Genomic DNA, 14914 nt, shown 5'->3' with positions numbered 1-14914 from the left:
TTATAAATGATCGTTTATTACCACCAGGCAAATGCAACAGGAGATCAAAGGCTCTTGCCATTCCCTGTACTCTGAACTGAGTGTCTTTATCAGTTAGTTGGGAGGAGAGAATTCTCTTTATTGGTCACAGGTACTCTTAGGTTGGTTTTGCTTAACCCAAATTGAGTGTGGAGTTCAGGCAAAGTCACACAACCTCTCACACTTGTCTTGCCCTGCTGCCTGACTGGTGCAGGCACCACGGACCCTCCCTGTTCTAACAGCAGGAAAAAGAGCAGGATAGTGTCTGCCTGCTCCAAGGGCAGAACAGGGGAGGGAGGGGGTTCTATAGGGGCAGTTTGGGATAAAAAAAAGAGCTGCCAAGGACAGACCTGTGGCCAGTGCTCCCAGCTGGGATATTTCTGGGGAATCAGTTTGGAGCTGGCCTTCCCCACCTGCTGTGGAGTGGTAGAAGGAGCCCAGTGAGGGCTGGGCTGGGCTGGTGTCCCTTGGACCCTGCAAGGGCAAAAATCTCATTGTCTGCCTGGCCACCTCCCTCTGGGGTATCTGCAGGGCCAGCTTCAGTGGAGACCATGAAGGGAAGCACATACAACACACACCCCATGGATCCCCTGAGTGCTGCCACAGCTGTGCCTGCTGCTCTGGGCTTGGGGCTCAGACCCTCAGCTGGCAGAGCCAGGCTCCATCCCACTCCCACGCTGTATTCTAGGCTGTGGAAGCTCTCAGCAGCCTGGTAGCTGTGTTATGATGGAGCTGTTCTGAAAATGCCCAGCTGGCAGCAGGAACAAGGATCTGTGGATTTAGCAAATCAGGAGATTAGCAGCAACTTCAAATGCCACGGCAAACTTAAGCCCTCACCTGCATGTTTAGGCACCTGAATCCCTTTAAAAACCTTCTCCCATGTCACTGAGCTGCTTGGTTTTGATGTGACACAGTTTCTGATCCCTCTCTTTGTTACATTCTCCTTGCTCAAGGATTTGCAGCTTATAAAAAGCTTATGTAGCCAGAAGGGAAGCTCATGAGCCTGTGCTGCGCTTGCAGAGCTGCCCTTCCCTGTAATGTCCTTCCTAGTAATGCCTTTCCCTGTAATGTTCTTCCCTGTAATGTCCTTCCTAGTAATGCCATTCCCAGTGATGCCATTCCCTGCTCTTCTCCCTTCCCCAGGACGCTGGTGGATGCAGCTCTGGTAGCAAAGGACACAGTTGTGTGCTGCTTTGAGAACGAAAACACGGAGCGGTGCCTGGCTGTCTGGAGGGGCTGGAGTGCCAGAGACTTTGACATTTTCTACCAGGCCTACGAGGAGCTGGGCAGGCTGGAGACCTGCATGCGCAAGAGAAGGTAGTGCTGGTGGCACTGGGATCTGAGACTCAACGGGAGATGGGAGCACCCTGGACTCGGAGACACGGCCCAGAGCAGGGGTGGTGGGGGACTGTGTGTCTGGTTTGCTGCTAGTGAGCCCTGTGGGGTTCCCAGAGCCCCATCAGGGTTTTTGGGGAATGAAGAAACCGCTGTGAGCAGGGCTGGGACAAGCCTGGGAGCTGGGCCAGCTCTCGGCTCTCCTGCTCCGTCACACACTCCCTGCACTCCTCGAGAGCAGAGGTGGAGGTGTCTGCAGTTCTGCTCATCCCTCCATTTCCAGTTTGTTCTTCCCTGTTTTAAATTCCCTCCTCACCTTCAGCATGCCCTGGCTGCTGCTGCTGCTGCTTTTGTTGTGTGTGTGTGTCAGCCAGGAGAGCTCGGTAGCTCCGTGGGCTCTTCCCTGGGAGTCTGAGCATGTTGCAATCCCAGCTGCCTGCTGGCCAGCAGTGCAGGGCACTGTGGGCTGATTCACGTTGTTCCCAGGAGGAATGCATCTGCTGCAAGCCCTGCACTGTGGGGCTGCTTCCCACCTCCCTGCAACTCCATTAGAGAGAGGCTTCTTCAGGTGTAGTCCCCATGTAGAAACACCTCCATGTAGGAACCAGCAAGAAGCTGTGGCTGGCCACTGCATTTCTGGTTCCTGAAAGCTGTAGTGGTGCAGTGTTCCTGTAAGGGAGCCCAAAACAACCTGCCAGGAATGCTGCACCAGGAGAGAGTGAGCTGGCTCATGGCACTGCTGCCTTGTGGATGGAGCTGATGGAAAGCAAAGCCATGGGGTGTGATGGATATTCCTGGTGGAAGAGAAGGGAGCCCTGTGACCAGGAAGGTTTATAAGCTGTCTCTGCTCCACTCGTCTTTCTCTTGGGAAATGCACTCTGGAGCAGCAGGAACACAATAAGCTCAATTTGCCTGTGTATCTGTGCAGCTTCCGCCCACCACAGCTTCTATTTTATCTTCATTAGTGGCCTGGGATGCTGTATTGGCTCTGAATCCAATTGCACTTAGTTATCCCAAGCATGTACAGCAGTGTAAAAAGTGCCCCCAGCTACACACCCTGTATAAAGGTGTACAGTTTGAATTTTGGACCTTTTTTTTTTTTTAAATCCCAAGAATCTTGTGTGAGCATCGGCAAGGCTGGCCAAGGCCGAATGGGCAGGTTAACCCTCTGGTTCACATTTCTGTTGCAGGCTGCTAAAATATCCTTCTTCAGAAACAGAATGTATCTTAAAATAAATGATGTTCCTCCCCAGGATGACATTGGATTGGTGGTTTTTATTGGAAACCCAACTGGCATTGGGTGTTTGGGGCTTGCAGTGTGACTCAAGTGCTTGTCCTGCAGAGCAGAGCTGCAGTCAGGGCTGTGAGTACAGTGTGTACCATACCTAGCCTTGCCTGTCTCTGTCACCCTGTGCCTCCCCACCAGCTCCTGAAGGAGATGTGGCAGCACCAGAATTGCCCTTCTTTGCCAGGTGGGTCAGGGTGGTCATCTGTGGGGGGAGGAGGATGGCACCAGGTTCCATGGGACCTGTGAGACATGCTGCAGGGGTGGGTATGTGTTCCCAAAACCTCCTGGGAGCAGGAGGTTGGCTCCTGAAAGCAGCTGAGAGCCTGAGTGTTGCCATCCTGGAATAAGAACAAGATCCCCCCACTTCAGCAAAGCTGAAACCTCGTTAGCACAAGGCTCCATTAGGTGAGTACTGCATGTGCTGCAGGAGTGATTCCCCTGGGGGCAGAAATAAACAGACATTAAAAATAACATTAAAAAAACTCTCACGAGGTCAAACAGTTTGAAATTTTAGTGCTCCTTTCCACATGGAAGGGGCTCAGCACTGAAGGGAAGCAGATGCTCCCAGGTGGGATTAACCCCCCATATTTTTGGGGGGGAGGTATGACGTGGATGCAAGCCACTGGTTGCATCCCACATCCAAGATCCCATATCCTGGTGCTCACTCAGGACGTTTTTGGGCCCCAGCACTGTGGGTGCACAGACCCCACTAGCCTGGTGCTGTGCAAACCCAGCCAACTCCCGTGTGCAGGAAAACAGGGAATATTACAGCTAATTCTGTTAGGAAAGAAGGGCTGGCTCTGCCTCATTGCTCACAGTGCCCTGGACAGGGCGGCAGGAGTGCCATAATTTAATATATTAGAGCAAAACCCCATCCCTTTTGCCCCCTGACAGGGTGAGGGCACAGGTGAACATTCACACCAGCTGGATGCTCCCCACCCCACAGAGCACTGAGGCTTCAGCATAAGGAAAAATAAGGTGATTTCTAAGGGAGGTGGGGAAAGGGGCAGCGCTGTCTGCTTTGTATTCTGCTACCGAAAGGACAGAGGAAATTAGTTTTCTTCAAGCAAACTTTAAAAGGACAGGAAATATTGTGGCTATTTCAGGCTGTCGGCCTGTCCTCAGCTTACCCCAGCCAGAGGCAGTGGGATGGGAGCTCCATGGCTTAACCCAGGTGGAGGAGGGTAAGGATGGGCTTGGGGATGGAGTTGGGGATGGAGATGGGAATGAGGATGAGGTTGTGATGAAGATTAGGATGAGAATGGGGCACAGGATGGAGCTGGGGATGGGGATGAAAATGAGGAGAAGGATGGGAGCAGGAATGGGGCTGGGGATAGGATGGTGCCAGGGCTGTGGCTGGGGTAAGCTGCAGAAGCTATGGATGTTCCATGAGTGGAACATCCCCAGTGATTCAGGTTTCCCAGAGCCATTATGGTCCTGCCCCAGCACACAGAAACATCCTGGCAGAGCCAGAGCTGGCACAGCAAACAGCCTTTATCTGCCCCATATCACAGCCTGTTTGCACTGGAAGTTTGTTTTATCATGGAATTACTTCAAACTGTGCTCCTTTTGAGGGCCTTCTAGGTGAAAAATCAGTACAACACAAAGGTGGTGGTGTTCTTTTGTCTTTTCTAAAACAGCCATCAAGAGACAGAGCAGGACCCCAGCAAAGTCCTCCCAGCACCCCCAGCCTAGAGGAGGGACCCCCAATTTCCAGGACACTCCAGCCCAGCCTGCTGGAAATGTTGGAGCTGATTCAGGTCAATTAAAGTTGAGGCTTTTATTGAATTAAAGTGTGAAAGTAAACACAGCCAGCCCAGTATTTGGGCTGTTATTTTTTGATGTTAATTTAAGTTTTTTCACCCCACTCGTAAAAGTGATTTAGAAGGTGGTAAAGATTCCTGGGCTGTTGGAGAGCTGGGAGATGGTTTCTGGAGCTTGGAAAGGACATGGACACGTTTCTTACACCCGGGAAAGTGTCGGCAGCAGTTCGGACGTGAGGAATAAAAGTGCTCCTGGCAGCAGCAGCCAGGTAAAATCCAGGAAAATGTTGGAAAGGATTCCTCATGGGATGCACTGCCTTGGCTGGGGAGCCCAGGTTGTCTCCAAGGCTGCCTAAGCCCAGGGAGGAGGTGGCTTTTGAGCTCCAATTGGGATCAAAACCCCTGAATTTGCTCTGCCAGCACAACTCACATTGGCAGAGTCTACTGGGCACAAAAACATTAATTAAACAGGTCCCACCAGCCCAGGGATTACCATGGCCAGAGCAAAGGAGGAGCCCAGTGGAGCCTGGACCTTCTCCCCATTTTTAATGCCTCAGGAAGATTTTCTTTCCAAAAAGCTCCCGATTGCGGCTGGCTGCGCCGCCGAGTATTTTTAGCAAGTATTCATGCGAAACGGCTCAGGATAATAATTTGCAATGTAAAGTTAGAGGCTTCCACAAAAACTCAGAGTAAGCAGATTTGGGTCAGCAGGACTTAGTGCTGATTTTGCTGAAAGGAACCATCCAGCCAGGTCCAGGGGAGCTGCACGGGGCTGGAGCTGGTCACTGAGTTTCCGGGTAATAAATCCCCGCTGTGCCTAAAGGACCAAAACTTGAAATCCTTCCATGGACTGTGACTCTGCAAAGTTACAGATAAATGTTTCACATGAAAACAGTCACATCCAGCACGGCAGGCACTTTCTGGACTCACATTTTCCCAGTCTCCTTTGCCTCTTTTTGCCACTGTTGATCCTTGAGCAGGAGGGAAAAGCTTTTAAAAACAGCATTAATAAATCCAGCTCCCCACCCAGGGGTGACCAGAGGAGGTGAAGGGTTTAACCCCATGTGCTGAGGGGCTGCAAAGCCCTGCTTGGGTGGGTTTTACTGCTGTGAGGATGCCCACAGCCAACACAGCATCCAACCTGGGTTACCTGCACTGGAATAACAAGGGAAAGAAGTGTCTCACATTTTTAATTGTTTTAATGAAGAGGAGAAGCATCTCAGTAGATAGCACGTGACTGGGGACCACATTCTGCATTTTCAGGATGACACCATCTCATTTTCTCACACCTCTGTGGCCCAGAGGCAAACCCTCTGGAGTATTCCAGGCTCCTCAGCACCAAGGAAACTTCTGTCCAAACCAGAGTAAATTGCAGATGAAATGTTCCAGCCCCAGAAGGGATTTTTGTCAAGGCTGGGTTAGCACCTACCAACTGATGGTTCCCACCTCGGTCCAGCTCCTTACAACTGGGGCAGCAAATGCCACTTATTTTAGTATAAAATGGGGTTTATACAGTTAGACTTTGTCATAAAGGGTTATAATTAAAATTTGACTCTAAAATGGATTACTTTTAAGCAGCGAGTCCATAAAATATGTGATCAATTGCAACGTGGGGGCCTCAAGAGCTGCCTGCAAGCTTGGTGCAAAACTCACTTTTAATAGAGATTTAGTAACAGAATTAGAACTGCAGCAAGTGAGAAAAAACCCCAATACCAGATGGGTGCTGTTCACTAAATGGCTTTTTCCAGTTACATACATTCTGCTTTTACCAGCTGTTATGGGCTAAAAAAAGTCCTACATAATCATAAATATTAATAAATACAGTACAAGTACACGGGCATTTTTCCCCCTATTTTGGTGCCATTCTTTGGGGATCATATTCTTCAAGCTCTTTTCAACAGCCACAAATACAAGTTGGTTTTTTTTTTCCCCCCATTTCCCTCGTGTGAGGAAACACCTCTGCAATCCCTAAGAGTCTTGCTTTGGGACTTAATTTTTGCCTAAGAAAGCCTCACACCAATACTAAACAACTCCTAGACCTATTAAAAAATAAATGCTCAACCCACTTAATAATTATTTTACTGTATTTTGAATACCCAAAACATTAGGGCACCATTCAGCCTTGTCACTGGATGCATTTGAAATGTATACTTATGGGTGTTTTCAGGCAGCAGAAGTACTTCTAACATTTCCACGAGGAAAAAGCCAAAGCCAGGGAATGGCACAGCTCATCAGCACCACAGCCTGATGAATGGGTCTGTTCCCCTTTCCAAAACACAACACAGAGGTGAAAACCCCTTGGAAGAGGGAGTTCCTTTTACCTGGAATTACTTCCCCAAGTGTGTTACCCCTGTGCCTGCACTGGGTGGAACAATTACGGACTGACGACATGAGCAGCTCCGATTGCAAATAAAAAATCTTTATTGCATCTTAGAAGCAAGTCTTAAAAAAAAAAAAAGAGAAAAAAAAAAAAAAAAGGAAAAGAAAAATTTTCCATGCACTGATTCCATTCAAGTACCTACATCCATGGGACTTGTCACCAGAAAATGATGAACACTGTAAGACACCAACTCTATGCTAGTTGCAGTTCATACTCCATACACGTGTAAACAATGATTATTTCTTCTACTGGAATAGCAATTGCTCCGTAAGATCCCTTCAAACATGACAACAACCACCTAAGCTTCAGGTTTTCTCCATTCCTTCATTCGTCTCCATTTCCCAAAGAGTAGCTGAAGTGGAACTGAGGGCAATGAGATGAAATGGGGCTGGAGGATACGATAGAAAAATATATTGTTCGCTGGTTTTTATTTTTTGTTTCTGCTGAGCAGGATATTTACAGGTTTGTAGGTCCCGAGATCATTTGCTTCAATGACAATGCCCATTCACTGTCTAAGTCTCAGTGTACAGGGTTCCCTTTCTGGCTTTAAGGCACTTTAATTTGTGTATTTTCTCTTACCTTGCTAGGTGTTAACTCATAGGGATCACACTTTCCTTGTATTCGGCCTCCTCATCCCCAGTTCCTTTTAGAATACCAAAAAAATTCCTAAACTCACCGAAGTCATTCCAAAAATGTTAAAGAAATTTGGAGGGGAAAAAAAAGGATTCATGAAAAAATATTTTAGAAAGTAATCTTTGGAGATCATTTACTGTAAGTATGATGTACACTACCTTATCAGTGAGAAGATGCAATACATTCCTAATATATATATATATATTTACACACACAAATATATATATATAAAATATTAAAATGACTAACAGATATTCAAGGAAAGGTCAAGAACCTAAAACAATGGATATTAAATAAATTAACGGTCTAGCAGATACAGAAAAAAAAAATAATCCCAAAACAAAACTAGTAATCAAATGTAATAATTGTTCCCATTAACATCACGTAACCAACTGAACAAAATCGATGCAATCGGGTGCAGGACACTCGGTGTGGAGGAGTTTTCCAAGTTCTCCTCAGGGATCTTGGATTGTTCATCATGTGCTGTCATTTGGCTGTGAGAGATTCCCATTTCCCAGCATCTTCTTCCCCTCCCTCATCAGGCTTCGGCATTTCCTGGTCGCATCGCTCAGCCCTGGGTGAGGCTGAGGACAAAACACAGAACCCACATGGATTCCCCAAACACTCCGTCCATAAATGGACCAAATCCCAAACACAACAATTTCTACAAGGACTAATCGCGGGTTGTGCTTACTTCCTTCCCTCGCCAGCCCATAATAAGTGGAAGTGTATTTTTAAACTGAAATAATCAGGGAAAAAAAAAAACAAACCCTCCTGTGATTACCACCCTTCTCATCGCCACAGCGACTCGGTTTTTGTAATAAAATTTGGAAATTAATGGCTAATCCTGACCCAAAGGAGCAGAATCTTTGCATGGCAGCAGTCACACCAAAAACACTTAGACACAGCGGTTTGTCACTTGGCTTTGCACGCTCAGGTCCCAATTTACAGAATCCCAGCCATGAAGACAGCAACAGAAATGGTAGGAAACAATCTTTTGTTCATAAGGAAATTCTAATTCAAGTCAGATTTCCGCTGATTGGTCAGATAACTCTTAAAACAATTTTTTTTCTTTTTTTTTTTGTTTGTTTGAAGGCAAATATTGATCACAGTTTTGTTCAAAACCAAAAACACAACAACAAAAAAACCCAAGGGCCTTGTTCTTCTTAAAACGAGCGCTTTGTAAGAAAACAACGATGATTTCTAAAATATATCCTGTGTGGTCTTTTAAAAGTGAATTATCAAAAAACATTTTCCCAAAAATAAATTAGATAATTAAAAAAAAAGTCTTTTCCAGCATAGCTGGACATTAGGCTGTCCTCACTGAGCCATTAGTATTGCTGCTTTTCCCAAAATTTGGGTCGTTTTTTTCAAACCATATTTCAGCCAGCTGTTGTGTGGACCCATAAGTTGAAGCTTTGGACCCCAAGCACATTTTATATTGTTTTGGATCAAGATTAGGGTCACAAAAAACAGGGTGATGCACATGGACTACTCCAATTTCTTGGCTTCGGAAAGTTTTTAAGCCAGCTTGAATGACTTTGTTAAATAGATCTACGTCTTCAAGGCCCCAACCTTGGATGGAGACATCAAAGCCACCTGCTCGAAGAAGATCACCTTTGTAAATACAAGTGATACCAAAGCCATAGTTCCTCCAGAAACCTGTTTTCTGAGTGAAGGCAAAATGATTGTCACTAGGAACCTTTCCACTATAAACAATCTTTGGATCATACTGGCTAAAAATGATGGGAAAATAGACTTGCTGACCCAAAACTGTATTGGCTCTACACCGCTGGAGGAATTCTGTGGTAAACACTAAGTCAACATCACAGAAGAAAAGTAAAGATTCGTTCTGGAACTGAGAAGATCCGACTTCCAGAGCCAGCGCCCTCGAGAACTCCCCTGACACTGGGAGAACCTGCATGTCAGCCTTGGGGTATTTGGAGCGGTAATCTCTCATCAGCTCGATCTGCTTCGCCTTGTCAGGGTTGGAGTTGGAATTGAAAAGCAGGACAACCAGCTTGACGTTCTGGTTTGGAATGAGGCACGTCTTTTCAAAATTCCCCATGAACCTCGCAAACATGTCGAAACGGCCGGAGAGAGGGATCAGGATGTTGATCTTCTTGTCTTTGAGCTCCTTCCTTTCTGCTTTGGACCTGCTGAGCTGGAAGGGGACAAACATCTTCAGCGAGTTGGAGAGGAAAGACAAGGAGCCAGAATCCTGGTTGATTTTGCTGGCCAGCTCTTTGGCATCCATCTCTTCGTGCTCCATGAACTGGATCTTGCTGAAGGTCTGCTGCAGGTACGCATGCCTCCGCACGGGCACCGTCATCTTCTTGCCCTTGTGCTTCTTGTAGAGGAGCAGCAGGTCCAGCACGTACTCTGCTCCATACATGGGGTTCACCCTGCGGTATCCATACTGTATTTCCTTGAAATCGATGATCCTCCCCCGGGTCTTGGCGTTGGCGTTGATCATTTCCATGACCTGCATCACGATGTCATCCAACGCTTCGCGCTGGGACGAGTCCATTCCCCTCCGAGGCGGCTGCCCGTCGGCGCCCGAATACAAATATTTCCCCGTCAGAAACTCCCACTCCAGAATCTCTTCCCGGTGGCGGGGCTGGAACCGCATGAAGGAGGGCGGCATGCCCAGCTGCAGGTCCTCCTTGTGGATCTCGGTGTTGCTGTACTTGCTCATGAGGACGATCTCGCGGTGCAGCTGCACGGTGCGGTGCCGCAGCTCCGCGATCTTGCGGCTCAGCATGTAGCTGTGCAGCCTGTACTGGTACGGGGGGTTCTTGTTGGGGTGCAGCGTTATAGCTCGGTGGATTTTGCTGTTCCTCAGGTCTCGGATGTAGCCTTTTTTGTTCTTCTCGTAGTTCTCGTAGAACAGCTGCTGCATCTAGAAGAGAGAGAGAGAGAGGAGAAGTCAGAGCTTTCTGACTTCAGTCAGGGCAGTGCTGTCCCTGTGAAAGTTTGCCCATGCAACCCTGCTGGGAGAGAATTCCTCCTCGCTCTCAGGGCCAGAAGGCTTTCTGAATAAGCTGTTCTTGGGTTTAGGCACAGGTTGTAGCAATACCAGCTGCTATTCAGGGAAATTAAGAGGATTATTCATTGTAAACTGGTGAAAGAAACATCTATCATGGATTTGGGATTACTACAGCCCATTCTAGAGATATCACCGGCGGCCAAACAATTCAGCAGTAAGTCGATTGTAAGCTCATTTCTTCACAACAACACACCATCACCAGGGGAGAAAAACCACTGTGAAGTGTTCACTACAAAACTCTTATTATTCATCTGTTTCCCATTGTTTTAATGTTAATTATAAAGAACAATAAAAAGGGATGCCATGTACATACCAAGCAAGTCTGACAACACCTTTCCTGTTAAACCCCAATGCCTTTTAGGCATTAAAAATGCAGGTTGCTGAATGTTTTAGTCAGTATATTACCTCAAGTGCTGCAATGCAAAGCTACAGCTGTCATTTTACAGTGTCAGTGGACAGTGAAGTGCACCTGAGTTCCTAGCATTCCAGAAGTCAAGTAATACGGGATGCCTATGTACACCAGAATAAAAACATCCTTAATGTGGCATTTGCTATTTCAAAGCAAGAAGATAGTGAGCTGAGATTAGATTCACAAGTCTCAGGAAAGCAGGCAAACCAGCTTGACAGTTCTCAATAGCTCAGGCAGTAGCTGATACCGTGAAAGACAAACCAGGATGATAAGGTGGAAAAAAAAACTGATAAAAAAACCTTGAGGCCAAAGGTATATACCAGCTTAGACAATGGAAATTTAAAAAGACCACGGGCAGATTCTGTGTCACAGCACAAATGTCATCAACCTGACACAGCATCTTCATTCAATATGGGATCCAGTCTGTTACTAGCAGTGGAATCTGCCACAGGTAACACAGTCAATAAAACTTGTGTAAAAGGGCTGTACAGATCAGCAAAGAGCCAAACTCAAGAAAGAACCACGGAGAACAGCTCAAATATTATGGCAATTAAACAGCACTAAAAGAAAAATCACTAGCACAGGAATCTTCCCTTCACCAGCTGCTCAGAGCCAGCACTAGTCCTGTTTTATTAAGGCCTGTGGTTGCATTTTTCCCGTTATTATGGACAGACTCTGAATCTCAGGGACAAACTTACACCTGGATTTAATTGCTGCTATCTTAACAAGCTGGCGGTGTGCATGCTGAAACCTGACATTGGGCGTATCGCCGCCGACAGCACGGAGCGAGCTGAGCCTACTGGGAGCACGGATTTTAATCTGAGCAAATGTAAATCATCCCAAAGGAGGGAGGAAGGGAGGGAGGGAGGCATTTCAGCCAGGCTGAGAAAGAAAGGACATTTATTTCGTGGGTCACCACCAGTCCCCCACCCCCTCTGCTTCAAGTTCACCTTCTTCCCTCTCTCCCCAAGTGATCCCTGCTGTGTGCAGGCTGTCTGGGAGCAATCCAGGGCAGAGGATGGATGGATCCGTGCAGCAATGCAGCCAAAGGAGAACATCTTGGCCATGGCCCCTTGGCAGGCCCCAGATGAGCTGCCTGTCGAGATGTATAATATCCCTTTAGAAGTCATGCAAGATTTAAAAGAGCGCTACGGGCAGAGGTTAGCTGGTCTAATCCCACGTCCAGCAGAGTTATCCAAACTGAATGAAGCTCATGCTTTCCCAAGAAACATGTTTTTTCCACTCTCCCGAAAGACTGTTCTTCATTTGTATCGCTATATTGTTTCCTCTACTAATAATACTTTATTGTTTGGTCACTTTGAGCCTCGGTGTTGCTGTGAAGGGCTCCAGGAGACCTCAAATCACACCCACTTAGGGTCAGTCCTGTGAGCATGATTTGTTACAGTGGAGAGCTCTCATGGAAAGAACAGGATCAGTCCAACACTGCAGGACCCACTTATTTTATTGACAACACTGATCTATCCTCAAACACTATGTCTATGTAGAACTGAAAGTATTAAATGCATATGGTAACCAATATCACTGACATTTTAACTACAACTATAGGCAGAGGCTTTTCCAGGAGTATTGTGACATTAGATAAAAATTTGTAAGTCACATCACTAGGTCACCATTATTTAAAGGAAAATTGGAATTAAATAGGATTTAATTTCAAGCCTTGTTTTGAATTTATAAGACAACAAAATCAAGAACATGCAGCCTGAATGCATTTACTCCAAAATTGCTACCTAGGGCATTCTGAAGAGGAAACCATGAAGCAGAAAGACTTTCAGATTACACAACAAAGTTTTAATAGAATACCGATGGGTAGGAAAATGTTATGAAACTTCCCAATGGAAGTACAGATAGGAACGCCTAGTGAATGGCACGAATTAAAATTAAGAAGCATATTTTAAAGCTCTGACTTGCCACTCAGGAGTAACCTCCTAGGTAGACTGGTTAACTTCTAATACTCCTTGTCCCTTCCCAAAACTAGCTTACTTGAAAAACTGAATGGAAAATAAAACGTATCTCAGCAAGACTTGACTGGTGCTTCAACACAAAGCAATTTACAACTCAAACATCGACTAACAGCCACCTTGCTCCAGCCAAAAAGGTGACAACTGCCCAAGCCCTGTGCTCCGGCCAACCCTGCGGTGCAGCTAATGAGAAGCACCGCAGCAGCCAGGCTTTTACATAATCCTATTTTTCAGAAGAATGCCTTGCAAGGCTGGCACGTTCAGTGTTTTTCCTGTGAAGTCTCCCCCTCTCCTCCTCCAGGGTCCCCCTTGTCCCCTGGCATTCAGCAGGCTGCAGCACTCGGGATGTGCCAGCAGCTCCATCCCGCTCTGGGAGCCAAGGGACACTGGCAGGAAACACAGCAAGGGTGCTGGAAGGGGTTAATCCATTCCCTACGGAGAGAACAAGGAGTTACAAACTACTTTTTCACAGTGACACCAAGTGCTGTACACAAAGTCCAAGTGGCCAGTGGCCAGCGGAGCAATTTAACCCTTTCTGGACCGAGGTGGTGGTGGGCACTGACCCAGTGCCACAGAAGGGCTGGAGGCCCAAGGGTTTTCCCCCAGAAATCAGCCCCACATGGATTGTGTTTGCTCACCCACATCTACAGACTTGAAGGAAATAACCAACTCCCTCCACACCGTTTGACAGCTCCACCAACACTAATTTGCTCAAATCATTAAGGATCCCCAGCATGGGGTTCAATCACTAACAAAGGCAATGTCCAACTATCACAAATCACTGCTAACGTAATTTCTTACCACATTTGGGTCCAAAACACTATGGTAAATATTACCAATTAGCACATGCTGGCTTTCGACTCCACGCAACATTGGAAAGCCAAAAGGAAGACAAAAAATCGTAATTACCTTTTCTGTACATCATCAATAGATGGCTGGAAAAAGGCCACAGAGAAAGGAATATCTGTGATTTATCTGCTCCTCCCAGTCATTAAACACACGTGGGGAGTGACACAAGCCCAGGACATGCATGCCTCCCACAGACATTACATGCAAACTTCCCCATGCCCATTACCAGAGTCTTGAGGGCTGAACTCTTGCAAACTCTTCTTTTAGTGAAACAGGTTTCTCTACGATTCTTTTTTTAAAAAAGGAACCTTTCATGGATCTTAATTTTGCAATGATTATATTCTAAGCATGCTTTATTCTAGTGCAGAGCACTGAGAGCATAGGGATACAAAGAAGAGCTACTCTTTATTGACCACTATTTACTCTAGACCTGTTGAAGCCTTAAAAACCCTAATGTTCCCCAAACCATTAGAGACTGAATGTTTAAACTGTGGTACAGCTGTTGTGGGCACTGCTGGCTCCTGTCCAAAAGACCAACTGAAAGGAGAGAGTGTTACGTTCTTCGTTTTAAATGAAGAAGTCTTTTGCAGGCCAAAAAAAAGTGTACTGGAGAAAATGGACTTTAAAAATAAGACCAGTTTATGCAGAAACTGGCCTACAGCCATGAATTAGCCCCCGAGGGCTTTCTCTCACAGCTCCAGATTGTGCTACCAGAGCCCAGAAAACGCAGCCCCACAAGTCTCCAAAAAGCAATCATGGGTAAGACACGTCGTATGGCAGGTTTCAAAATGCCCAAGATGGGCTTTAAGTACAAAGACCAGCTAATTAAAAGCTCTAAAGATGGTTAATATCACCCAGCCCAGAGCAGCTCTGTCAGGAGGAGATGAGGATGTTGGTCCCAGTGTGGAGCTGTCCTCCTACAGGAGATGCAGGTGGTGGGACAGCCCTTCCCCTGCCCCTCAGCTCTGCAGCACATCCAGGCAAGATGCTCATGTCCATCTCCTCCTCACTCCTTCCAGAGATGTGCCAGAGCTGCTGCAAGGGGGAACCTCCTGCTGGCTGCCTGAAGTGAAATGGAAGACTTTCTTCTCCCACATTCCAAGGAACTGCATGAAATAATTGCAGCTGCACCAACACCATTTTGCCACTCTGCACTGATGAACCACAACAGATCCCCAGTTTTTTGGTTTTTACATCACCAATATATGAAA

The 14914-nt window shown here is 46.6% G+C and overlaps 2 protein-coding genes across 4 annotated transcripts in view; one reads left to right on the top strand and one right to left on the bottom strand.

Annotated features, from left to right (window-relative positions):
• The window catches only part of LRRK1 (leucine rich repeat kinase 1), a 70099-nt gene extending 67491 nt beyond the window's left edge, over positions 1–2608 (top strand). For all 3 annotated transcript variants that reach the window (XM_085070344.1, XM_085070343.1, XM_085070345.1), the window contains one exon: positions 1162–2608. In XM_085070344.1, coding sequence (XP_084926470.1) covers positions 1162–1339 — 178 coding nt within the window. In that variant the 3' untranslated portion in view covers positions 1340–2608. The remainder of the gene's footprint in view (positions 1–1161) is intronic.
• A 4194-nt stretch (positions 2609–6802) lies between these two features.
• CHSY1 (chondroitin sulfate synthase 1) overlaps positions 6803–14914 on the bottom strand; it is a 73074-nt gene continuing 64962 nt past the window's right edge. The window contains exon 3 of the mRNA XM_085070341.1: positions 6803–10319. Within this exon, the coding sequence (XP_084926467.1) occupies positions 8727–10319 (1593 nt within the window). The 3' untranslated portion in view covers positions 6803–8726. The remainder of the gene's footprint in view (positions 10320–14914) is intronic.

Source organism: Lichenostomus cassidix, chromosome 10 (genome assembly GCF_008360975.1).
Source record: "Lichenostomus cassidix isolate B80296 chromosome 10, HeHo_3.0, whole genome shotgun sequence".
In the NCBI taxonomy this organism is placed as follows: Eukaryota; Metazoa; Chordata; class Aves; order Passeriformes; family Meliphagidae; genus Lichenostomus; species Lichenostomus cassidix.
The sequence above is the reverse complement of the archived record's forward strand: the minus strand, read 5'-3'. Positions and strand labels throughout refer to the sequence as shown.